We start from the raw sequence: 27,736 nt of genomic DNA on the forward strand, positions 1-27,736 counted from the left end.
AGTCAGTTGGAATGTTGGTGAATTCGTGATTTCCTTTTGCAGAACCTCTATATAAAATTTACGTCAAACAATAATGATATTATTAGCAGCTTTATCAGCCGGGACAAAAACAAATTCCTTGGCTAGTTCTGTTAGTTTATTTTTGATACGCGAAATAGGGTTTTTATAGTTTTTGTTGAGGGTAAAATGTTCTTTAAAATGTTGTATTCGAATATCAACTATCTTCATTACTGAATTAAAAAAAGAGTCCAAAGATTTTTTGTCAGCTTTTTCCCGTTTTACCCATTTCAAACAGTAGGCGCGGAGTGAGTCGTTGATGATATTACGACACTCATTCCAGTTAATAGTTGACGGGGGACGATATTTAGGTCCTTTACTGATGGTAATCATTCTTTTTTTCCGGCTAATATACAAAATAGCAAAATTTCATGTAGATTCCTTCACAACTTGAATGTCTTATTGCAGAGTTACCTCCCCTTAGAATGTGAATTAACAAAATAAACAAAATTCAAGCAAAAATAATCTATGCGTGTATTGTAACAATATTTTATATTTATAAGTTAAAATATGAAAAATAATAAACGAAAATTCACATTAGATATGTGTTTTCTCTTCAAATTTTGCGAAATATATTGATTGAAAGTCTGAACCTTATGTCCTCTGTTATTTACAATCCAAGAAGGCGAACGACAAACATATTGCCATAACAGTTTCATCATGTGGCGGATCAAGCATTTTTAATTGGTGGGTGCAAACCCAGAATGAGGAGTGTTCCAACTGTATACCCCCATTCAAAAAACATTGATCGTTAAAAAATTGTGAGTTTCTACGATCAAGCCCTTATACGGAAGCCTTTTAGGGTCACATAACCTTGATCTACCCGAAGTGCTTAACTTACGGAGCTCACAATTAGCTATTAAACTAGGTTTAACACCTTTTTTAAAGAACTTTCCCCTTTTTTTGTTTGCCTTGGAGTTCAGTAAAATGTTCTATCTTTTTTACATTGTATATATATATGTCATGATGTATTGTTAATGTCTTAATGTCAGGTAGTAATCATGTCGAGTTTTAAAGTCAGTAAAAGTGTAAGACAGCACTTTTGAAAATCATTGAGGATTGGAAGAAGGCTATTGATGATAATCAATATATTGCTGCTGTATTGATGGACTTCTGGAAAGACTTTGATTGCCTGCCTCATAATTTATTAATTTAAAAACTAAAGGCATATGGATTATCTGAACTTGAACAGCTTTAAGTTTTTTCCCGACCGACCGACCCGACTTTTTTCATGGGGAAAATCCGTAAACCAACAAATTAAAAAAACCCTGGCCTTGGTGTAAGAATGGACTATAAGCTTACGTTTGATGCACATATTTCTAACATTTGCATGTACTTTTAAAAACGTATTGGTAAATATCTAACAAAACTAGATAGACTAGTTTACTATATATTATTCATTTTTCATGTCAAATTTTAATTATTAATATGACACTTCTGTGGGGATTGTAATACCAGAAAGATAGAGAAAAGACAGGAGCGTGCCCTAAGATTTATATATGAAGACTACTAGTATTGTAGTACCAAGGACGTACTTACAAACAACTGTTAATTAAATCAAAAATACCAATTAAGTTTAGAAATCAGAAGAATTAGAATGATAGCAATAGAGGTGTATACAATTATTAATTAAACAATGTCCGTTAATTACATCTACATGAACTTATTGAAATTAAAAAATGTAATTATTCTTTTAGAAATAACAACATAGCAGATGATCCCAGGATAAGGACAATTACCAATGGGGTACACACATTCAGATATGCAGGAACCAAACCCTGGAACGAATTGCCAAATAAGATGAGGGGAGGATTGGGTCAGTTTAAAAGTTTGGCTGGTAATTGAACTTTAGCGTTACCATCGCACTTTGGAGTAGCATCGCACTTAAGAGTCCTACATAAATCATAAAATTGGGGATCCTACCGACTTAGAATAAATATTTATGTTTATGTTTATGTCCAAAAAAAACCGCATAAATATTACATCGAAAGGTTACAATATTTGAAATAAAATACAAGAACGAAAATCTTAATTCAACTCGTTTTATTTTCTAGTTTCAATATTGACAGAATCGGATGTCTTTTGTGAGATCTGAGACTACTATAACACATGTGTTATAGTACGTAGTCTTAGGTGAGATTCATGTGTTCAAAATAATTTGGTAGTATAGGCACCTATTACATTATGTAACTGATAGTACGGTTCTTAGTTAGATTTTTATGTTACAAGACCAGTGATTGGCTTATAAAAACCGGATGCACATGGTTTAATGACTGGATCCGAATTATACTGTATTTCTTTGTCCACTGAAATGTTGTTAGAAATACCAGTTTGTTGACAAAATATGGCAAAATCAAATATTGGAAAGCTGTTTGAATTTATGTCACTGATGGGACAACTTAAGGTTGTTAATCGCTTTTAGAACGCTGAACTGACACAATAAATGGCATTGTTTGAAAACTTGGAAATTTCCCTTTTTTACAGTTGGTGAAAATTACTTACCTGAGCACCAAATCTACCCTCCCATTAAACATATTTTTAACAGCAAAACAAATACTTAAAAAACAGTATCTAGTTTTTAAACAGATATATCATGTTAAGGAAGGAGGGGTAATTGCGAAAAATACCAGTGGAGAGAATGGTAAATTTCGCAAGCCGTAAAGAAGGGAAATTCATTCTCAAAACTGGTATTTTTCACAAATACCCCTCAAGAACATGCTATATCTGTTTAATTACATCAAATGTTAATGTTTAAAAACGCATTGATGATCGTGACGTTACAAGCGTTCAGTAAGAGTATTTTTTGGCAAATACCACAGCAGAGAGGGTAAAAAAGGCATATATATATATCCTTTTTGCAAATACCTCGGCTGCGTTAAAAATGAACGATATTGATTAAAGAACAGTAAATTGGTGAAAAATACACTGGCTATCAACCAATCAAAGCCCAGGATTCTTACATTAGGTTTTACATTTGAAATAAGTTTATACTGGACATCTGAAGTGTTTGCATAATAATTTATACATACATACCTATAAGTAGTGAAGTATAAATTGAAAGGAAAAATGTTCTTGGGGAGCGACCATTTAATTTCCAGGGGGTAGGGGGTTATGTTTTTTTTCTAAAGGAATATTCTGATCCCCAATTTTATGAATAAAAAATATTCTGGTCAAGCAGATGCCAAAAATAATACAAGCCTTTTAAATCTGACAACAAAGTTCTGTTTGACTTTTTGTGGGGACCATCAAATTTTGTGAAAAATGTACACAAACTTTCAATGACTTATTGCCCCAAAAATTTTTAAGCGCTTTCACATCCTTGTATGAACAGTCAGAGCTCAGACATAAATAAGTCTGAATCTGCTTTTGACTCATAGAGGTCTAAATTTGTAAGTTTCAGGATTTGTCTCCCTTTAATGCAAGACAAAATACGACTTTAATAAGTTAAACATTAGTAAGCAAGAAATAATTGACCAGAATCAAAAAGTTGCAAATATTGACTCCTACAAGTCGATAAGTTATCAAAATTGGTTAACTTCAAGACCCATGCATATTTATAAAAAGGTTATGCATCTAAATCAAATAATGACAACATTGAAAGACAAGACTTGCTTTGTCTTCTAAAGAAAAATATGAATGAGAGTCTAAAATATCAGAGATAATGTTAATTAACCTTACAATGCAACCACCTGGAACCATACTTAATGAGTTAAAACATCTGTGTTTAGTAAGGATGTTCAATTAGATAATTAAATATAGATAGCTCAAGTCCTTGTGAACTCTCAGACAGGTTTTTGCTGTCATAGGTGGTGTACTTTGGCCACCAAGTAAAATTAAAATTTTTCATTAACATAAATAGACCTAAATAAGTCTGTCATTTTCTGACTTAGATAAGTCTAAAATTCAAAACACATTTTATATTAAAATACATGTTTTGACTTCTTTAAGTCAAAAACAAAAATCGACTTGCTTATGTCTGAGCTCTAACTGATGAAACAGTGTACCTGAAACCTGAAAATATAATATGTATTAGATAGCAAAATTTTCTGGATAAAAAAATACACACAATCAAGAAATGCAAGACATGCATTCTGATTCTTTAATCATGTTAATAGCCCTTATCCTTGAAAATCTTTTGACTGTACATGTACTGTTATATATATATATATATATATATATATATATATACATGTATATATGACCTAAACTTTGATGACATTATTGATCTGCATTGACGAAGTACTGAGAAAAAAATGTTGGATTTCCGTGATTTTTGTGGCATAATTATATCAAATATGACATTATATACATTTGGTTATATATTTATGTTTTTCAGAGAGTAAAGAGAACTGGTTGGGTTTTGAAACATGTTGAAGAACCAGAGAGTGTATCTGACCACATGTACAGAATGGCTACTTTATCTTTCTTGGTGGATCCCAGTACAGGGCTAAACAAAGAAAAGTATTTAGTTTTTAACACCTGAGCAAAACAAAATGTACAGTGGTTTGATGGATCCCAATTACTTATCGGTTTAGTTTAAACATATATATTTATTTAGTGGATTGGGAAACAAGTAATTGCAACTTATATTATTCCCTTTCAATTTTGCAGTTGGGAGTGCTGCATTGTAGCACATTAGCCTGCTCTATTTTCAAAATCTGCAAGGGTGTCTCTAAACAGGAGTCAGTCAATTATCGTTCCCTTCCGATGGACTATCATCGTTTCTCAATACCATACTCTCAAATGGTGTCAAGGAAGAGTGGTAAATTCAGTCTATGAAATTTTCTCCCCTTAACGGGGATTGAACAAGGAACCTTAATCACTACACCACACTGACCACAGCTTTCTTATTGGTAAAAAAATAAAAGGATGTGGCAAGGCTGCCAATGAAACCATTATCAAACAGATACAAAACAATAACATACATGTAAGATCTTCAACAATTAGTCCAACCGGTACTGTTCAAATCTCACCACTATCTCTCAGTTTCAAAAAGAGAAGTCACTTCTCCTTATGTTTTTTAAGGGGTCTCATTGGGGAAATCCGATCCCGAATCCCGCTTACTGTTTTGTCAGATTCCCGTATCCCGCTTACACTATGTATGTAAGCAATTCTCATTTTTTTGTCATTTCCAGGGTCCTGCAAGACCTCATTTTCCATTTTCGCAACACAAAAATTTGACTTTCACATGTCACGCTTACAAAAAACAACAATCCCACATCACGCTTAGACCCCAATGAGACCCACTCTTAAGGCTGTACGTAGGTGAGGTTTTAGAATAAGTGATAAATGTTCGGACTCCCTGGTGTTTTTCCATATGATACAAGGTAAAATAGTTTGCCCCATAACAACTATTTATATTTTAACATAAGATTTTTAAATAGCACATAACAGGTCATTTGACAAAATTTAAGCAGATTCTTGATTTTCTTTCTTTTCATTTGAGACCCCAAATAATACCAATGCAACTATAAAGTAAAAGTCAGAGTCAGCCTTTTCCCGCCATAATTTATAAATCAAATATCTGGAAAAGGAGCTCCATGACCTATCAATATTTTTAGCTTATTTTGATCCTCAACAAATACTCTTCCAGCTTAAAGTATCAATTTTTATACGACCCAAAAAAATTTTGGGATCATATAATGGTATGATGTCGTCGTCTGCGTCGTCGTCCGAAGACACATTGGTTTCCGGATAATAACTTTAGTTTAAGTGAATAGATCTTTATGAAATTTTTTCAGAAGGTTCAATACCACAAAATGAAGGTTGGGATTAATTTTGGGGATGATGGTCCCAACCGTTTAGGAATTAGGGGCCCAAAAGGGGCCCAAAACAAACCCAAAACAAGCATTTTTCTAGTTTCAGGATAATAACTTGTGTACAAGTATTTCAATTGCTCTGAAATTATATCACAATGTTTAAAACCACAAGTAGAAGGTTTGGATTCATTTTCAGGGTTATGGGGCCAAAGTTTAGGAATTAAGGACCAAAAAGGGGCCAAAATATGTAGGATTTAGGGGCCTAAAAAGGGCCAAAAAGAAGCATGTTTCTAGTTTCCAAACAATCATGACGATAACTTGTGTTTAAGTGTATGGATCTCTCTGAAATTGTACTACAAGGTTCAATACTACAAAAGAAAGCATGGGATTGAGTTTAAGGGTTATTGCTCCAATGGGGGTTTCAAAAAGTGGGGGTGGGGATTTTTTGTTTACCATTTTTAAAGGGATTCCTTTTTTTTCAAAATTTTTCAAATTTCAAATTTTGAAAAGTTTCAAGAAGAAATATTCAATTGCACAGTATTGTGCAATAGATTTGTTAGATCTTTGACCACATTAATTTTGTGACAAAAACCCATATTATGTAAAAAATTTGATCACAATCCAAATTCAGACAGTATGAAGCTTGAATATTGTGACCAAATTTGCCCCCACTGTTCAGGGTTCGACCACTGGGGTCATATATAGCTGCGCCCTGCGGAGCACCTGGTTAATTCTTGATTTGTTTAATTTCACCTTAGATCACCTAAGTACATCCTGAAGTACAAATTGTAATGTGAGCATTGAATATATATATATATATGTAAATTATTATTTTACTTTTGTGCCCTTTTAGGTATATATTTCGACAAGCAAAGTGCTCTTTTTGAAAACATTTATTCAGTTCTAGATATAACACTTCTTGTATACTGATATATTTCAGATGTATAAAGCTGTCATTAGTACATGATATGGCAGAGAGCATAGTCGGAGATCTGACACCAGCTGATCGTATTGACAAATCAGAGAAACATATAAGAGAAGAAGTAAGTCTATAACTCTATATATAGAATACTCTATATATAGAATACTCTATATATAGAATACGATACATGATGTACAGTAAAACCTGCCTCTTAAAGATACCACAGGGACGGTCAAACTCATAAACTGAAAATAAACTGACAATGCCATGGCGAAGAGAGGAAAAAGACCATGAAGACAGACAAACAATAGTACACAAAATACAACATTAATAAATAAAGACTACACAGCTACTTTTGCATAGGTACTATTTCTGTACCAAAAATATGTAGTACATGTAGTATATTTAGGTACCTGTATTTTACAGTACTTGATTTATACCTGAATTTAAGTACTACAGATTTTTGGTTGCACAGTTACATTTTGAGCATTTTGAAAGTTTGTCTATTTCAATTCTCTTAAAGTTATGATGGTCAAACATGGAATACTGTGATCATTTTTGGTATTTTTTTTTGTATCAATATTTTAAGTACAAATCAAGTACTGGAAAATACAAGTACCTAAATATTACAATAATTCTAAAGTAGAGAAATTGTACTAAATATTAAAAGTAAATTTCCAGTACTACAGATTTTCAGTACAGAAATAGTACCTATGCAAAAGTAGCTGTGTACCAGTAAGCTCATGTTTGTACAAACCTGGTAATACCGGTAGGTCTAATTCAGTCGTGAACAGGGAACAAATGGAACAGGATTGTAGTTAGGACATAAGGAACATATCCGCTATCATCTGTGAAACTAATACTCCATAATGGTTAACCAATTCGTTATGGTGTCACTAAGGGTCACTTTCAGACCCTGCTGGCTGTGATTGGCAACAGACAATGTCGGAAACTGAATATTTAAGATGCTCGTTTGAAAGGTCACTTCTCTTGAATGGGCACTTTTAATACTTACCAATAGTCAGAGGAATTTCTGAAATAAGCGATTTTTAAATCAGTCAGTTGAGTAACAAATTAGAAATAATGTGATTTTGTATTTTATCAAAATTTGAAACATACAGATATAAGAAGATGTGGATAGATATAGGAAGATGTGGTATGAATGCCAATGAGAAAACTCTCCATCTAAGTAATAATTTATAAAAGTAAACCATTATAGGTCAAGGTACGGCCTTCAACAGGGAGCCTTGGCTCACAGTGAACAGCAAGCTATAAAGGGCCCTGAAAATTACAAGCTTAAGTGTAAAAAAGGGAAAACCAATGGTCTAATCTATATAAAAATGAGAAAAAAGAAGCATGTATGAACTACATAAACAGATGACAACAACTGTACATCAGATTAAAGGAAGATGTGATATGACTTCCAATGAGTCAACTCTCCATGAAAAACATAATTTGTGTAAGTAAACCATTATAGGTCAAAGTACATGAAGTAAGGCCTTCAACATGGAGGCTTTGCTTACACCAAATAGCCAGCTATAATTAACCTAAATTTGGGTTGTTGTTTCTTTGAAACATTCCCCAATCCATTATCATTCTCAATTTTTTATTTGATAATTTGAATGTTATAGTTAGTTCTTGGATCATTTATAAGCATTATATTTTAAAGCTACAATAAAATCAAATCATTTAGTCTAGTGATTGATGTGTACTACTAACCAGGTTTAACTAGGTGACTATTAAAGAAAGACTACTACAAATATAACTTGCAACACCTCTGGTCAAAATGTTACTTGGAAAAGTGATTTAAGCAGTAACTCATTCAAGTAATTCCTCTGACTGACTAAGAATGAATACTTGAATGAAGTTGTCTACATTAGAACCAGGCCTGGGGCCATTACATTGCAATGTAATGCATTACATTACAATTACTTTGTGATTCTTCCATTACAATTACAATTACAATTACATTTTTTCTCACATGTAATGCATTACATTACAATTACTTTGCCTGTGTAATGCATTACATTACACATTACTTTTTCAATATAAAAACAAAAAGCATTTCAAAAACAGAGGTATATGTACATATGTATACAGTGTTAGTGACATAGACTTCAAATACTGGTTAATTAATATGTCCATTGCACTCTATCATCATAAGTGGTTTAAATGTGATGCCATTAAGAGAACAGCGATCAGTTCTGTACACCTTTCCGGCAATACTTGAAAGCCTTTCTACAGGAGCTTATGTGTGGGAAATGGCTAAATACTTGATAGCTGTATTAGCCAAAGAAGAACGGCACACTGAATTTGATTTCCATTATTCCAGTGCATTGATTGAAATTTCTTCACATGGCTCAGACAAGTAGATAAAATTGAGAATGGAAATGGGGAATGTCAACATCATGTACTGCACTGTACCTGTGTCTTTACCCTTTGATTGAGTAGTAGGAGGCATGAAACTGAAAAAGTCACTTTCAAGTTTCTTAGGTGGTGGTAAAAAATAAATAAATTATCATATAATTTTGTTTCTAACATTGATCACTTAATCATTAAGACATCATTAAGGATTTCCAAGGGATATAATAAATGTGTTATTAAAGGATTATCTTGTGAAATGCCTGAAGGTTCTGTGAGGACAGACATAAGTTGAGAAGATTTGATTGCAATAAAAACATTGTGATATTAATTAGGTGAAATAACAACACAGACAGGATCCAAACCACAGTTTGGTTTAAAAATGTTGTTTGATATATTCAATATTTCATTGAAATACATGTAAGGTGTGTATAGAATTATGAAATTTTCATCTTCATATTTTTTTCATTGATCTATATAGTTTTGTTTGATAATTTTTTTTATAAGATTTTTGATAGACCACCAAACACCAAAATATTCCCATATCATATTAAATAAATATCAGAAACCAAGATCAAATACTTGATATTTTTTACCATTTTATATTTCTTACCTTTTATGTGTTTTAAAGATTGGTGTAATTTATTTAATACAGTAATTAACTGTGACAAAAATTTTATTCCATACTTTCTTTTGTTTTTGTTAATATTTTATTTTTATTATACAATATTCTTCAATTTTATCTATTTTACCAATTTGTAATGAAAAGTAATGTACTGTTATGGAGGCATTACATCAATTTTTAACTGAAGTAATCATTACATTACATGTAATTGTAATGCAGAAAATGTGTATTACAAATTACTTTGCATTACATCCAAAAAATGTAATATTACAATGCATTACAATTACAAATTACCATTACCCCAGGCCTGATTAGAACACACTCTATATATATAAAAATTAGGAGCATGAAGTTATCTTCCTAAGAACACACTCTGTATAAAAATTAGGAGCATGAAGTTATCGTCCTTAGAACACACTCTGTATAAAAATTAGGAGCATGAAGTTATCTTCCTAAGAACACACTCTGTATAAAAATTAGGAGAATGAACTTATATAAAGAAGAAAATGTAGTATGATTGCCAATGAGACAACTCTCCACAAGAGACCAAAATGACACAGACATTAACAACTATAGGTCCAACGTACAGACTTAAACAATGAGCAAAGCACATACTGCATAGTCAGCTATAAAAGGCGCCGAAATGACAATGTAAAGCAATTCAAAGAAAAAACTACCAGCTTTATTTACATTAAAAAACGAAGGAAAAACAAATATGTAACACATAAACAAACAACAATCACTGAATTACAGGCTCCTGTCTTGGGACTCTTAAAACACACTGTATAAAAAATAGAACAATTAAGTTACCCTTACAACACCCTCTGTTTACAAATTAGGAGATGTGATATGATTGTCAATAAAACAACTATCCACCAGAAGTCTGTTGAATGAAATTAATTTAAGCAATTAATACTTAAAACAATCATACAGCTTCTAATAATGATAAAAGTTTTAACTTTATTGTCATAATAGTTGGCTCTTTATATCTCTGTGTCAACAGTTTATTTGGGCTATTCCATAAATGTATGTGGGGTAGGAAGGGAAGTATAATTGTTAAATGTGGGTCATGGGTCTTTCTTTAGTAAGAGTCTATTACCATTATACAAAATTATCTAAAAAATGGTTCTTGGTTGTAAGGAAATTTTGAAAGTCCCTTTCTTCCCTCCCACATACAATTTTATGGTAATTATAAAGACTTACTCATGTTAATAATTTTGTAATTTTTTTATGTTTGGCTTTTTTTTTTGTAGATGGCTATGAAGCATATATCAGATTTAGTTAGTGAAGATTTAAGTAAAGAACTGTTTTCTTTATGGGAGGTAAGTCTTTCATAAACAAATTGAATCATAGCTAGATATTTTCCATTCAGCTGCCATTTTGTCAGACCATCTGGTTTATTTTTTATATATGACACTAAGTTTTTAAATATTCACCCGGAGGGCAGGGGTATCATCAGTGAGCAGTAGTTCACACTTTCACTTGTTTTTCTTGTGTTCATCAATTGCATGAAATTCGCAGGAAATCTAACCAGTATAATTTATCTAAGTTTGTTTGAATTTGTGAAAGTGACAGGGGCATTATGTGTCACCCTTGATTTTCCATCTTCTATCCTTCTATCCAATATTTGAATGTTTGAAGCTTGAGCAGTGTCATTAGAAATCTCAGACACTTTCTTCTGTTATTAATTAATATATATATATAAACACCTGCTGGTTATGTTTTCGTAGTATGTCTACTTTTAAGGAATAATTATGCTTGGTATAAGGAGTAAACTTCCATCTGCCCTATTGAAGTTAAAGACCGAACAGCCTATTCATTTCTATTAGTGATTTTTCCCTCAAATTTTGTGTGAAGGTGTTGCATGATTTGAGGAACAAAATATGATGAAAAAGATTGGGGAGTCACCGACTTAGTTTTGTCACTATAGCAACCTCAGTTTTGTGTTTTCCCGAATATTTACATAATATTTGCTTGTTATCTAAACTCTCAAAAAATGCTTTATATCAAACCTACAAGCATAATTCTTGTTTCACATTAAACAGTAGATTTGTATCTTTCAAATACAGGTTCATGAATTTAAGGCTTTTATTGATTTGATCTTTAAAAATATGATTTATTTCATTCCCGCCAAAAATTAAACGTAAAACAGAAAAACGTTTCCAGTATTAAAAAATATCTACCTGTGATTTCTTCATAAAAATTTAAAGAAGGAAAGTGCCATATGTACTCTTCAAAATAAAGCAAAAAAAAGTGTATGTCACCGACCTTTCAAAAAAGTTGTGAGTAATTATCATGTTTTTTTCTCGTTCGTTTTGAAGAAAAGAGTTGTCTTTCTTCAGAACATTGCATCTGACGTCATAGTACAAACTTTCCTTACTGGCGCTCTATTTGAAAAATAAAATCATAAATTGGACGTTTGAAACTCACATTTAAATTTCCAAAAATAACAACTGTATTCACTTACTTTATTATCCGGTAATACTAGAGATTGAGCATGTATCAGTTTCAGATCTGTATGATGTTGTTGCCGCACAATATAAACCTTCAGAAACACCATCCGTCGGAATGGAAAATTATTTGAAATAACTTTTCACGCCGCTTTTGTATTTAACAATGTTTAAAGTCTGTTTTTGTCCTCTGTCCCACATTAGCAAAAATATTGAAAATAAAAAAAAAAGAAATGAAAGATGGACTGGTTAACTTACAGAGTATTTGACTATACCAGCCTAGATATGCTCATTCGGTACTGTTGAAAGACGGACATACAAAAGCATGGACAGAGTTCTTTATACCATTATTTTTCCCGACTAAGACGGACGTTTAGAAATTATTGCATCGAGTTTGTGAATTTATTATTTTTGAATATTTATGATAAAAGGAAATTAAAATTATATAATATATGAATGAAAGTTTTGATTCTAAAACGTTATACATCTATCTTAAAATACAATCCTTTTATTACTACCTCACGTGTTTTCAATAAACGAGACAGTACATATAAAATACAAAAACGTTTTTGATTCAAAACTTAATTTAGAAATAATTTTCCGTTGAAAACTACAAAGTAAGATTTCTCCAACAGGATAATTTATAATAAATCTAAATTGCTCATTTTGGAAATTAAAACAAAGAAAAATTTGTTTTCAATCTTTCTGTCAGTGTCACAGTTGTAGCGATTTTATGTAAGATATTATTCTTGGAGCAATTGTTTTTGTTATAAGTTAAATTTACTACAATTTAGTTTTAAACACTGAATATTTTGATTTTAATTCACATTCGCTGAGTATTAGTTTTATTAATATTTTTTGCCTTACAGCTATTTTCCTAATGCATGTAGGGTAAAGCTTTGGTTGGCTTCCTTGCTTTGTATAAATGTTTACTCAAGCTCTGTAATTAAGATTGACATATAGGTATGTAAACCTGTATATATGCTATTTCATTTAATTGCATGTTATCAAAATATAATTATACAAAATATACAAACAAAGCAAGCAGGCAAACCAAAGTGTTGATCTACATACATTTGGAAATTAGCTGTAAGTTTCAGTGAGATTACACGATATGTTTATCATTTCTCCTTATAACAATTTGAAATGAAACAAATGACAAACAAAAATGACCCTTTGTCATCATTTTATTTTTCCTATAAGATTTTGTCAAATAAGCAGTATAAATAAATTTTAACTTCATTGAAAGATCGGACATTATTTTACGAGAATCATCCAGACATCAGTTACATGCACATGTTGCCAATATGTCAAAACTTTTAGAAATAATTAATTATCGGCATAACCTTGTGAATATTCAATTTTTGAAATTTTTGAAAAATTGACACTAAAATTAGAAGGATCATTGCAAAAGGAACATGTTTACATAGTGTTTACTTGATAGGATTTAAACTTCGTCAAAAACTACCTTGACCAAAAACTGTAACCAAAAACTTTAATCTGAAGCGGGACAGGCGGACGAACGAACGGAAGCACAGACCAGAAAACATAATGCCCATAAATTGGGCATAAAAATAACTTTCACCTAACCTGTACACAATCGGCGCAAACGAAAGACAAAATCTACGCAAGTGAAGAAGAAAAAAAAATGAAATGCAGATCGACGCAAATATAAGACAAAATCTAGGCATGTGAAAGAATAAAAAAAAAAAAGGAATGCAGAACGGCGCAAATGCAAAAAGTCGAGATCAAAATTTATATTTTATTAATTTTATTAGAACGAAGGTTAAATATAGTGTAGTATCTTATATGTCCATTTGTTTTAAATTTCCAGAGGATATTAAAGTATCGCGACGCATAATAGTCCTCTTTTCTTGGGAGACGTAGCGTACCTACCAGGGATGGGGTCGATTACTTTAAAATGTAATCGATTAAATTACAATTACTTTGTTAATAAAATGTAATCGATTACATTACAATTACACCCTATTTCATATGTAATCGATTACATTAGATTACTTTTCTTTAAAGTAATTATGATTACTTTAGATTACTTATGATTACAATTGTATATTGCAATATCAAAGGTTTTTTTATAACTTTTTATCCTCACGAAAAAGCTAATTTTGGTTACTTTTTTAAAAACTTTAATTTATTCATCTTAATTAAAAGAATTTATAGACAAGTACAGTGTAACATGTGTAAAACGTAAAAGATATAACTTTATTATTTTCTACTTTTAACCAACTGCCTAATTAACAAAAAAACCTGAACAAATAAAATATTATTAAGTATAGTTTTATTGCCTGTTGGGACATAATTGACACACCCATTGATGTTTTTATAGGTGTTAATCACTACTTCCATTTTTTTTAACAAACAATAGGTGAGCTTGGGTATTAAAAAATTATTGTCTTAATAACAATATCAATAAAGTTAAAAGTGGTTGATTGTCATTATTTGTTTGATTTTTTTTTTATGCTTGATCTAATTAATAATTAATAGAATTATTGTCAGGTGAAAACACAAAACAGTTTAGTAACTTGGAAAAGTATATACATTTCTCTTTTAATTAAAAACAGTTTATTGTAATAAAATATTTGTATTGATGAAACTCCTGACGTAACCTATTGTTTACTATGCATATTGTTTGTAATATTATGCCATATGTATACACTGTACATGTTCTTGTTTATACTGATGAGATGTATTAAGACTCAAAGTTAATACAAAATAAAAAAATAGAAAGCACATATTAATCACGAATTTATGAAAAACGAAATTTATTCAATTTGTCAATAAATGAAATCTAGTTTAAATCTCCATTTGGAATTAAGTGGGCTCATATAATTATGTTGACCATCAAAGTCAAATTGGAACTAAATGTTTTTCTGCATTTGAATTCCAATGTAGTTATGTAAAAATATTGGGTAAACTTAGATGAAATTGGAGTTAATATCAGAAGTTTTCAATCAAGGAAAAATAATGCTTTCAAGGCATATTCTTGTTTCATAAGAGCTCAATCTCACAACGAAATATTGAAGGGGCAATTTCCTTTGGTAAACTGTTTAATTTAACATAATGAAACACTTGGTTATACAAATTTGTTATATAGATGGATACAATTTATCACATTAAACAAGGTCCCATCATTGTGAATACTAGTTCCATGATTTTTCATTCAAGCTTTACATTTTCTTATTTTCAACTTGTCTTTCAAAAACTATTTTCATATATATATACAAGATTTGTAATCAGCAAGTAATCATATAGATGTAATCTTAAAGTAATCTAAAAGTAATCATGATTACACCTGTTTTTTGCATTGTAATCGATTACATTATGATTACTTATAATCAGGAATGGCATGATTACTGATTACATAGGATTACACTGCAAAATGTAATCGATTACAGCTGATTACGATTACTGATTACAATTACCCCATGTCTGGTACCTACGTAGCATACACCATGTTGGAATCCGTGAAAAACACGAAAAAGGACATTATAATTTGACGTTTTTTCACTGCTAGAAACAACGTCATACAGCTTTTATGTCACTACCAAGTTGCGTTAGCTGATGCGCATAAACAATAGGCTGTTTGGTCTTTAAAGTATAATTGTCTTTTTTATCTGACAAAAGATTCAGTCTTGTACCTGTATATAAATACATCTATCCTACATCGGTTGCAGTGATATTGTTGGCTTTTTTCAAAACTACCTCTACCCTTTTTTATTGGGAAAATATGCGTCATTTTTATCAAATTGGGAAATTTATAATCAACCATGAATTTGACTGAAACTTCAATTTGCAGACTCCCTTTCAAGAGTCAAACCCTGCTTTGAAACAAAACCCCTTATTATCAGTGATGATACATAAATAGACCCTCAAATCTACCATTGTAGGCATGAAAACTGTATAAATGAGTGTTTTTCAGTTTGCATTTATGCACAATTACTACTGAGACTGTACTATCTGGGAAAAAAGTTGTCTTTTGGGGAATAATTTTAAGCCATTTTTTTTACAAATTGGGATTCTTCTCCAGGGGAAAAAGCCTTTATTCTCCACTAATTTAAGGCTAACAATATCACTGGGTTGGGTTGTTGTCTCTTTGATTCTTTCCCATTTCCATTCTAAATTTTACATAAATATGCTGTGTGTTGGATATTTATTATTTTTAGCTCACCTGTCCCGAAGGGACAAGTGAGCTTATGCCATCACTTGACTTCCATCGTCTGTCGTCGTCTGTCGTCGTAAACTATTTCAAGAATCTTCTCCTCTGAAACTACTGGGCCAAATACTTTCAAACTTTAACTGAATGTTCCTTAGGGTATCTAATTTATAAATTGTATCCGAAGTTTTGATCTATCAACAAAAATGGTCGCCATTGCTAAAAATAGAACATAGGGGTCAAATGCAGTTTTTGGCTTATAACTCAAAAACCAAAGCATTTAGAGCAAATCTGATGGGGTAATATTGTTTATCAGGTCAAGATCTATCTGCCCTGAAATTTTCAGATGAATCAGACAACGCGTTGTTGGGTTGCTGCCCCTGAATTGGTAATTTTAAGGAAATTTTGCTGTTTTTGGTTATTATCTTGAATATTATTATAGATAGAGATAAACTGTAAACAGGAATAATGTTCAGCAAAGTAAGATTTACAAATAAGTCAACATGACAGAAATGGTCAGTTGACCCCTTTAGGAGTTATTGCCCTTTATAGTCAATTTTTAACCATTTTTAGCTCACCTGGCCAGAAGGGCCAAGTGAGCTTTTCCCATCACTTTGTGTCCGGCGTCCGTCGTCGTCGTCGTCCGTCGTCTGTCGTCCGTCGTCGTCCGTCGTCCGTCGTCGTTAACTTTTACAAAAATCTTCTCCTCTGAAACTACTGGGCCAACTTGAACCAAACTTGGCCACAATCATAATTGGGGTATCTAGTTTAAAAAATGTGTGGCGTGACCCTGTCAACCAACCAAGATGGCCGCCACGGCTAAAAATAGAACAGAGGGGTAAAATGCAGTTTTTGGCTTATAACTCAAAAACCAAAGCATTTAGAGGAAATCTGACATGGGGTAAATATGTTTATCAGGTCAAGATCTATCTGCCCTGAAATTTTCAGATGAATCGGTCAACCTGTTGTTGGGTTGCTGCCCCTGAATTGGTCATTTTGAGGAAATTTTGCTGTTTTTGGTTATTATCTTGAATATTATTATAGATAGAGATAAACTGTAAACAGCAATAATGTTCGGCAAAGTTAGATTTACAAATAATTCAACATGACCGAAATGGTCAGTTGACCCCTTTAGGAGTTATTGCCCTTTATAGTCAATTTTTAACCATTTTTCACAAATCTAAGTAATCTTTTACAAAAATCTTCTCCTCTGAAACTACTGGGCCAACTTGAACCAAACTTGGCCACAATCATAATTGGGGTATCTAGTTTAAAAAATGTGTGGCGTGACCCGGTCAACCAACCAAGATGGCCGCCACGGCTAAAAATAGAACATAGGGGTAAAATGCAGTTTTTGGCTTATAACTCAAAAATCAAAGCATTTAGAGGAAATCTGACAAGGGGTAAATATGTTTATCAGGTCAAGATCTATCTGCCCTGAAATTTTCAGATGAATCGGTCAACCTGTTGTTGGGTTGCTGCCCCTGAATTGGTCATTTTGAGGAAATTTTGCTGTTTTTGGTTATTATCTTGAATATTATTATAGATAGAGATAAACTGTAAACAGCAATAATGTTCGGCAAAGTTAGATTTACAAATAATTCAACATGACCGAAATGGTCAGTTGACCCCTTTAGGAGTTATTGCCCTTTATAGTCAATTTTTAACCATTTTTCACAAATCTAAGTAATCTTTTACAAAAATCTTCTCCTCTGAAACTACTGGGCCAAATTAATCCAAACTTGGCCACAATCATCTTTGGGGTTTCTTGTTAAAAAAATGTGTGGCGTGACCCGGTCAACTAACCAAGATGGCCGCCACGGCTAAAAATAGAACATAGGGGTAAAATGCAGTTTTTGGTTATAACTCAAAAACATAAGCGTTTAGAGGAAATCTGATGTGGGGTAAAACTGTTTATCAGGTCAAGATCTATCTGCCCTGAAATTTTCAGATGAATCGGTCAACCTGTTGTTGGGTTACTGACCCTGAATTGGTAATTTTGAGGAAATTTTGCTGTTTTTGGTTATTATCTTGAATATTATTATAGATAGAGATAAACCGTAAACAGCAATAATGTTCAGCAAAGTTAGATTTACAAATAAGTCAACATGACCGAAGTGGTCAGTTGACCCCTTAAGGAGTTATTGCCCTTTATAGTCAATTTTTAACCATTTTTCATAAATCTAAGTAATCTTTTACAAAAATCTTCTCCACTGAAACTACTTGGCCAAATTAATCCAAAGTTGGCCACAATCATCTTTGGGGTATCTAGTTTAAAAAATGTGTGGCGTGACCCGGTCAACCAACCAAGATGGCCGCCACGGCTAAAAATAGAACATAGGGGTAAAATGCAGTTTTTGGCTTATAACTCAAAAACCAAAGCATTTAGAGGAAATCTGACATGGGGTAAATATGTTTATCAGGTCAAGATCTATCTGCCCTGAAATTTTCAGATGAATCGGTCAACCCTTTGTTGGGTTGCTGCCCCTGAATTGGTCATTTTGAGGAAATTTTGCTGTTTTTGGTTATTATCTTGAATATTATTATAGATAGAGATAAACTGTTTACAGCAATAATGTTCATCAAAGTAAGATTTACAAATAAGTCAACATGACCGAAATGGTCAGTTGACCCCTTTAGGAGTTATTGCCCTTTATAGTCAATTTTTAACCATTTTTTGTAAATCTTAGTTATCTTTTACAAAAATCTTCTCCTCTGAAACTAATGGGCCAAATTAATTCAAACTTAACCACAATTATCTTTGAGGTACCTTGTTTGAAAATGTGTCCGATGACCTGGCCATCCAACCAAGATGGCCACCACGGCTAAAAATAGAACAGGGGTAAAATGTAGTTTTTTGCTTATAACTCTGAAACCAAATCATTTAGAGGAAATCTGACAAGGAGTTAAATTGTTAATCAAGTCAATATATATCTGCCCTGAAATATTCAAATGAATTGGACAACCGGTTGTTGGGTTGCTGCCCTCCAATTGGTAATTTTTAAAGAAATTTTGCTGTTTTTGGTTATTATCTTGAATACTATTATAAATAGCGATAAACTGTAAACAGCGATAATGTTCATCAAAGTAAGATCTACAAATAAGTCCACATGACCTAAATTGTCAATTGACCCCTTAAGGAGTTATTGCCCTTTATAGTCAATTTTTAACAATTTTCATTAATTTGGTAAATTTATGTAAATTTTTACCAAATATTTTTCTCTGTTACTAATGGGCAAAGTTCATTATAGATATAATTGTAAGAAGCAAGAATGTTCAGTAAAGTAAGAACTTCAAACACATCACCATCACCAAAATACAATTTTGTCATGAATCAATTTGTGTCCTTTGTTTAATATGCACATAGACCAAGGTGAGCGACACAGGCTCTTTAGAGCCTCTAGTTCGTAAATCTTAGTAATCTTTTACAAAAATCTTCTCCTCTGAAACTACTGGGCCAAATACTTCCAAACTTTAATTGAATGTTCCTTAGGGTATCTAGTTTGTAAATTGTATCCGAAGTTATGATCTATCAACAAACATGGTCGCCATTGCTAAAAATAGAACATAGGGGTCAAATGCAGTTTTTGGCTTATAACTCAAAAACCAAAGCATTTAGAGCAAATCTGACATGGGTAATATTGTTTATCAGGTCAAGATCTATCTGTCCTGAAAATTTCAGATGAATCAGACAACTTGTTGTTGGGTTGCTGCCCCTGAATTGGTAATTTTAAGGAAATTTTGCTGTTTTTGGTTATTATCTTGAATATTATTATAGATAGAGATAAACTGTAAACAGGAATAATGTTCAGCAAAGTAAGATTTACAAATAAGTCAACATGACGGAAATGGTCAGTTGACCCCTTTAGGAGTTATTGCCCTTTATAGTCAATTTTTAACCATTTTTCGTAAATCTTAGTAATCTTTTACAAAAATCTTCTCCTCTGAAACTACTGGGCCAAATACTTCCAAACTTTAACTGAATGTTCCTTAGGGTATCTAGTTTGTAAATTTTATCCGAAGTTGTGATCTATCAACAAACATGGTCGCCATTGCTAAAAATAGAACATAGGGGTCAAATGCAGTTTTTGGCTTATAACTCAAAAACCAAAGCATTTAGAGCAAATCTGACATGGGATAATATTGTTTACCAGGTCAAGATCTATCTGCCCTGAAATTTTCAGATGAATCGGACAACCTGTTGTTGGGTTACTGCCCCTGAATTGGTAATTTTAAGGAAATTTTGCTGTTTTTGGTTATTATCTTGAATATTATTATAGATAGAGATAAACTGTAAACAGGAATAATGTTCAGCAAAGTAAGATTTACAAATAAGTCAACATGACGGAAATGGTCAGTTGACCCCTTTAGGAGTTATTGCCCTTTATAGTCAATTTTTAACCATTTTTCGTAAATCTTAGTAATCTTTTACAAAAATCTTCTCCTCTGAAACTACTGGGCCAAATACTTCCAAACTTTAACTGAATGTTCCTTAGGGTATCTAGTTTGTAAATTGTATCCGAAGTTATGATCTATCAACAAACATGGTCGCCATTGCTAAAAATAGAACATAGGGGTCAAATGCAGTTTTTGGCTTATAACTCAAAAACCAAAGCATTTAGAGCAAATCTGACGTGGGTAATATTGTTTATCAGGTCAAGATCTATCTGCCCTGAAATTTTCAGATGAATCAGACAACCTGTTGTTGGGTTGCTGCCCCTGAATTGATAATTTTAAGGAAATTTTGCTGTTTTTGTTTATTATCTTGAATATAATTATAGATAGAAATAAACTGTAAACAGCAATAATGTTCAGCAAAGTAAGATCTTCAATTAAGTCAATTTGACCAAAATTGTCAATTGACCCCTTAAGGAGTTATTACCCTTTAAAGACTTTTTTCACAATTTGTTCATCATGTTGACTTACTTTAAAAAATCTTCTCCTTTGAAACTGCTGTATCAATTTCAGCCAAACTTAGGCTAAATGAGTATCTAGTATAAATTTTATATTTTATTTCCTTGTATGTCAAGAAACATAGCTCCTATGGCTAAAATAGAACAGAGGAGAAAATGATTATTTTTTTTGGCTTTTGAAGAAAATAGGACGATCCAAAAAACATTTGCATAAATTGAAAAGCCAAAATAATCATTGATGAGAGATTTAACCAAAAGAATTAAGGTGAGCGATTCAGGCTCTTGAGAGCCGCTTGTTTTATATAACTTAAATGTGATGTAAATAAAGCTCAAATGTCATAAAAAAGTGCAAATTTTCTTATTTTAAAGTACAAATGTCCATTTAGAAAAATGCAACTGTTTGCGCCTGTCCCAAGTCAGGAGCCTTGGCCTTTGTTAGTCTTGTATTATTTTTAATTTTAGTTTCTTGTGTACAATTTAGAGTTTAGTATGGCATTCATTATCACTGAACTAGTATATAAATTTGTTTAGGGGCCAGCTGAAGGACGGCTCCGGGTGCCTGAATTTCTCGCTGCATTGAAGACCTGTTGGTGACCTTCTCAGCTTCTGCTGTTTTCTGCTCTATGGTCGGGTTGTTTTCTCTTTGACACATTCCCCATTTCCATTCTCAATTTTATATCATGTTGACCATACATCCCAAGCTGGCAAATATGTTGTACTTCTCATCTTCATGAAATGGCCGTTAAATGATATAGATATTTCACTGCCTTATTTTGACAGATATTAAGTACAGAAATGTGTTAAAAATGACAGAGAATCATCAAACATTGTGAAGGTTGTACCCAACACCTTGAGTTAGATTAATTGAGCCTGTTTAATTTTCATAAAATTTTGACAAAATATTTACTTTGACCTTTTTGAAAAAAAATACAAAAATTTCAGAAAACCTGAACCAATCACTTTCTCGGAAAAAAATGGTTGAATAGATAGCAGTTTGACAAAAACTAATTTTGATCGTTGAGTTATCTCCCTGTAGTGTTAGGTACCACCTTAAAATGAAAGTTTGACTGTTTATTTTTATAGGAATATGAGCACCAGACTACACCAGAAGCAGTGTTCGTGAAGGATCTAGACAAGTTTGAGATGATATTCCAAGCACATGAGTATGAACAATTAGCCAAGAAACCAGGATCTTTACAAGAATTTTTTGATAGTACAAAAGGTATGTATATAGTTACTGTGGATTCACTTATTTTCGTGGATTCCCATTTTTCATGGATTAAGGAAACTTGCATGTTGGTGGATATTTAATTTTGTGGTTTTACCGAAGTTTTGCATACAATCTTATAGAAAATTTGTCATTCTTTGAACATTTAATTTCGCAGTTCATCTTTACCATTGAAATCCATGAAAATTGGTATCAGTATCAGACACATTCCCAATTTCCATTCTCAATTTCATCCAACAAGTAATAATGAATCCATAGTAAGTAGGCATCTAACAGTCAGGGGCATTACTTAAACAAGTAACATTTAAAATTTCCTATACAAGTAATGTGGAAAACGAGGCTATTTTAAATATTACTTATATAAGTAACTTTTCTTAATATTAATTTTATAGGTGTCCAACTATACAGATTTTATTAGCTTTAACTAATTTTCAGGGTCATCTGGTTATCTTTCCCATGAAATATAAAATCTAATCTTTCTAAAACACTAATTGCCTTTCTGACACACTTATCTTTGATATCAACGCTTTTGGGTAAAAGATTGGTCTCTTGGGACTATAAAAATATCATTTACCTCAAAAATCTTAAAGGTAGACAGATATAAATAGATAGAAACTTGTGAATTAATTAAGACTTGAAGTTATTTATAATTTGTAGCCCAAAACAATTACATATGTTCCTTAAATAAGTGTTATTACTAATTCTTTCAAAGATGTACAAAATAACTTATTCAAGTAATATTTGTGTCATTATTTTTTTAAAGTAACCCTTTATCTCTATTCTACTCTAAAATCTAATGAATTGTTCATTTTATGATATAAAATGATGTAAAAATTCATGAAAACTACATTTAGTTCTTGCTTCTATTGAAATTTAAAATAACTCTATTGAGTAATTTTATAATTTTTAAAACAAAAATTACCTATATAAGTAACTAAAAAAAAATACTTGTTTAAGTAATACCCCTGACTGTCTAACATGTCTAATGTACTTGGTTTGATGAAAAATAATTGACTGCTGAATTTAAAGTACTGTTTTCAGAATTTCTACTTAATAAAATATATAAAAAATGTGCATTTTGTCATAAATAAAAAAATGTAAGAATGTAAGTTAACCAACACCTGAAGTGGTTATTGTGCGGTAGGGTGAAAACGAGTGGATACCACTAGGTATTCACAGTCATCTTCAAAAAAATGAATATGTCGACAATAAAAACAACAACACTTTAACGCAAAGTATAGGACCCTGATGATGCCTATCTACTAGGCGAAACATGTAGACCAAATAAACAGATACTTTGCGGTTACAGGCCTCTACAATAACTTTTTTTTCAACTTGTCCTGTAGGACAAGTACATACCAAAATTTACTTGTCCGAATTAAATTGTTACTTGTCCAAAAAATTCCTTTTAAAGATAAACTTTTAGTTGATTAAAGGAGCAAAACGAATTTAAACAATATAACAGAATTTGATGTATTTCTTTTGAACATGTTGAAATACTTTTAAAAAATATGAGTCAAGTACAACTGCGAAACTAGTCATGTCACAAGAATTAGGTTCTAGTTTTCATCAATTCCAATCTCATCAGACTCTAAACATGAGACACCATCTGATAGGCCTTTACACTCATAAGGTGTAATTGCCAATGAGACAACTCTCTGCAAGAGACCAAATGACACAGAAACAGGCAACTATGGGTCACCATATCTATACTATTAAACGAGAAGACCTCATTTTGTGTGTCGCTTCTCTTCCTCCCACAATAAATTAATCATCATGCCTCTGTGTCCTATAGGTACCATGCATAGTCGCATTTGTCATCTATTCTTATGACTATTCAGTTTGGGTTATTTTTGGGGAAAAACAAAAATTAAGGCGTCCGAATATTGCTTCCGTCATCAAACCGACTTTCATGTCACACATGACTTCCGGTTTTAACATTGAGAACCAATCGTATGATAGATAACAAAACTGAAAAATAAACAAGCCAATTAGATCATTGTCCATATCGTGGTTATATTGTATAAACCACTACTATTATACTTGTTGCGTTTTTCTGCATGTATACTATGATTAATATACTATTATAATATATAGAGACTCTCTATACAATATAGCATTGAGTTTCTGTCATCAGACTGACCTTTAAGTCAGACATGACTACCGGTTTTAACATTGATAACCAATCGTATGATAGATAAAAAAAAAAGATAAATAAATAATTAAATCAGAGCGTTGTCCACATCGTGGTTTTTATATCGTAAGAACACCATAATTATACCTTGGTTTTAACTTACACACAATTTTTTATAAGTACTCGGACGGGGACAAGACAATTATTTTCACGTTTATCTGCATCATCCCCATGTATACTATGATTAATATACTACTATAATACATAGAGACTCTCTTTATAATATAGCAGTGATTGCCAGGGAGAAGAAACTTTATAGAATTAATAATTAATAGAAAATTAAATTCACTAATATTTATAATAAAAATACGTAAAACTATGTTCAAAGTATACAGAAACATGAAAATAATGGGATATAACAGAAAACAAAATAATAACGGACTTTGAAAAAAAAGAGAGGGCTTAGAAATATTGTCCTGTCTCCATGTAACTTTTGATATCATTTCTTAAATTCTGCAGACATAATTTTTTTTACAAAAATTCAGCCTAAAATTGTTAACATACTTTCAACCAAGCTTTTATTAAAATGTCCGCAATTTTGCTTTTAAATGTAAGTCAAACAGGACTTCCGGTTTTAAACTTGCACATAAATTTCACAAGAGTACTGGACAACACAATAATTATTGCATTGATAGAGACTCTCCAAATAATATATAGCAGTGGTCGCCTAGGGGAAAAAATTCATAGGTCTGTTCTAGTGGTATTTATTATAAGGAACAGAATAAGGTAGCAAAATGGTCTTGGTCCCGAAATGTCTCCTGCCTTGTCAAACTGTCTATCAATCATGTCTACTAAATATGTCTCCTACGGTGCCAAACTGTCTATTAAACTTGGAGCTGAATCTTTCGAGGTGACGAACTGTCCTGTAAAGTTACCTTATCTACAAAGCGCATCATTGATTCGGATCAGTAAGACTGGTTTTCCAGAAAAGTATACCTTTTACCTGTTAAAAAATACCTGATTGAGAACCAGTTAAAAATTATGGATTGCAAGTAAACATGTTGATGAAAAAGGTTTTTCATTTGAAGTAACAGAATTCAGAAACATGTCAAAATAATATTTGTTTTCTTGTTTTTTGTTTATAATTACTTTGTTCATCAAAGTTGGATTAAATTTATTTCTACAGAATAAGTGTACTTGTCCCGACGGACAAGCTTGATACAGCTTTTACTTGTCCGACCTTTTTTTCCTCTTGTACCGGACAATCGGACAAGCGTTATTGTCGAGGCCTGGGTTTAAAATTGAGTGTTGTTGTCTTTATTGTCAACATAAATAAAAAAAAAAGGATAATCACAAAAAGATATTTTGACATTCAGTTATATAAATATTCTATAAAATTGAGAATGGCAATGGGGAAAATGTCAAATAGACAACAACCCGCAAAAAGAGCAGATAACAGCTGAAGGCCACCAATGGGTCGCCAACGCAGCAAGAAATTACCGCACCTGGAGGTCGGCTTCAACTGGCCACTAAACTAGAGGCTCTAAAGAGCCTGTGTCGCTCACCTTGGTCTATGCGAATATTAAACAAAGGACACAGATTGATTCAAGACAAAATTGTGTTTTGGTGATGGTGATGTGTTTGTAGATCTTACTTTACTAAACATTTGACTTATTTTTAGGTATTACTTTGCTGAACATTATTGCTGTTTACAGTTTATCTCTATCTATAATAATATTCGAGATAATAACCAAAAACAACAAAATTTCCTAAAAAATACCAATTCAGGGGCAGCAACCTAACAATGGGTTGTCCAATTCATCTGAAAATTTCAGGGCAGATAGATCTTGTCCTGATAAACAATTATACCCCACGTCAGATTTGCTCTAAATGCTTTGTTTTTTGAGATATAAGCCACAAACTGCATTTTACCCCTATGTTCTATTTTTAGCCATGGCGGCCTACTGGTTGGTTGGCTGGGTCACCAGACACATTTTTAAACTTGATACCCCAATGATAATTGTGGCTTAGTTTGGTGTAATTTGGCCCAATAGGATCAGAGGAGAAAATTTTTGTAAAAGTTAACGATGACGGACGATGACAATGACGACAGACGCCAAGTGATGAGAAAAGCTCACTTGGCCCTTCGGGTCAGGTGAGCTAATAAAAATGTTGTACTAGGTCAGTAAAAATGGACTTCATACTAAAATTAAAAATCATACAAGGCTAAGAAAAGCCAGAGGTTCCTGACTTTGGACAGGCAGAAAAATGAGACGGGGTTAAACAGATTTTTTGATCTATCAACACTTCAGATATATGTAGCCCACAATGTTAGAGAGAGTCTATTGCAGAAGAACCTTTAGTTTGATGTGGAAGATTTCAAAGTTTACTACAACATTGACACTACTGTAAATCTGGTATATAAACATATTAGAAGCTGATAATGTGTATAATGAATTTATTTTTTGTTTTAGGTAAATTTAAGACTCCACAAGTTCAAGAATGGGTGAAGGAATTAGAGGAGACTAGAGCACAGTATCATGAGAAAGATACAGAAGGGACATGATGTTTATGTAAATTACTATTGATCATGTACCAGCTAACAATGCAGCAAACATTTTATTTATTTGATATTTCATGATGATGGTGCACAGCTTGTGTTCAATTTTTATGAAGGTCTCAAACTGCCTTGTTTTAATTTGTACAAGTTATCTCCCTTAAAGTCAAATCAACATCATAGATTGATTAATTGCTGGTGTTTAATACCACTTTCTCTTTAGTGGTTTGGTATGCAGAGAAAACATAAGCCAAAACAAGTTATAGACCTGAGGATGCTTGTACTAACTTAAATTTGCATATATGGCAATTAATTGTAAAATGTTAAAGGTCCTTAAGCATGTTAATTTAAAAGTTTGGTACTGTGTTACCTATTTCAACCTCTGCACAGCCTTTTATATAATAATGTGTTCATTTATCATGTTTATATTCTGTTTTTAACAAAATAAGATTGTGTGATGGTTTTTGATTTTTGCTCAATTATTTACATTGTTTTACTTTTGTTGATGCAATATACTGTAAATTCAGAAAGTATTGAGGTTTTAATTAGTGCACAT

At 32.1% G+C, this 27,736-nt stretch overlaps 1 protein-coding gene across 1 annotated transcript; it reads left to right on the top strand.

Moving 5' to 3' along the window:
- Window positions 1-2,309: 2,309 nt before the first annotated feature.
- On the top strand, window positions 2,310-27,643 carry LOC143055680 (5'-deoxynucleotidase HDDC2-like). Its single transcript, XM_076228837.1, has 6 exons — window positions 2,310-2,461; window positions 4,394-4,518; window positions 6,757-6,859; window positions 10,978-11,046; window positions 22,345-22,483; window positions 27,098-27,643. The coding sequence occupies exons 1-6, from the start codon at window positions 2,402-2,404 to the stop codon at window positions 27,187-27,189; spliced, it is 588 nt and encodes a 195-aa protein (XP_076084952.1). The 5' UTR covers window positions 2,310-2,401; the 3' UTR covers window positions 27,190-27,643.
- The last annotated feature ends 93 nt before the right edge of the window (window positions 27,644-27,736 follow it).

The sequence above is a fragment of the Mytilus galloprovincialis genome, chromosome 12 (genome assembly GCF_965363235.1).
Source record: "Mytilus galloprovincialis chromosome 12, xbMytGall1.hap1.1, whole genome shotgun sequence".
NCBI classification, from domain to species: Eukaryota; Metazoa; Mollusca; class Bivalvia; order Mytilida; family Mytilidae; genus Mytilus; species Mytilus galloprovincialis.

Coding starts and splice junctions, on each gene's coding strand:
- LOC143055680 (XM_076228837.1), top strand. CDS start 2,402: ATGGCAAAATCAAATATTGGAAAGCTGTTTGAATTTATGTCACTGATG. Junction 2,462..4,393: donor CACTGATGGGACAACTTAAG/GTTGTTAATCGC, acceptor TATGTTTTTCAG/AGAGTAAAGAGAACTGGTTG. Junction 11,047..22,344: donor AACTGTTTTCTTTATGGGAG/GTAAGTCTTTCA, acceptor TTATTTTTATAG/GAATATGAGCACCAGACTAC.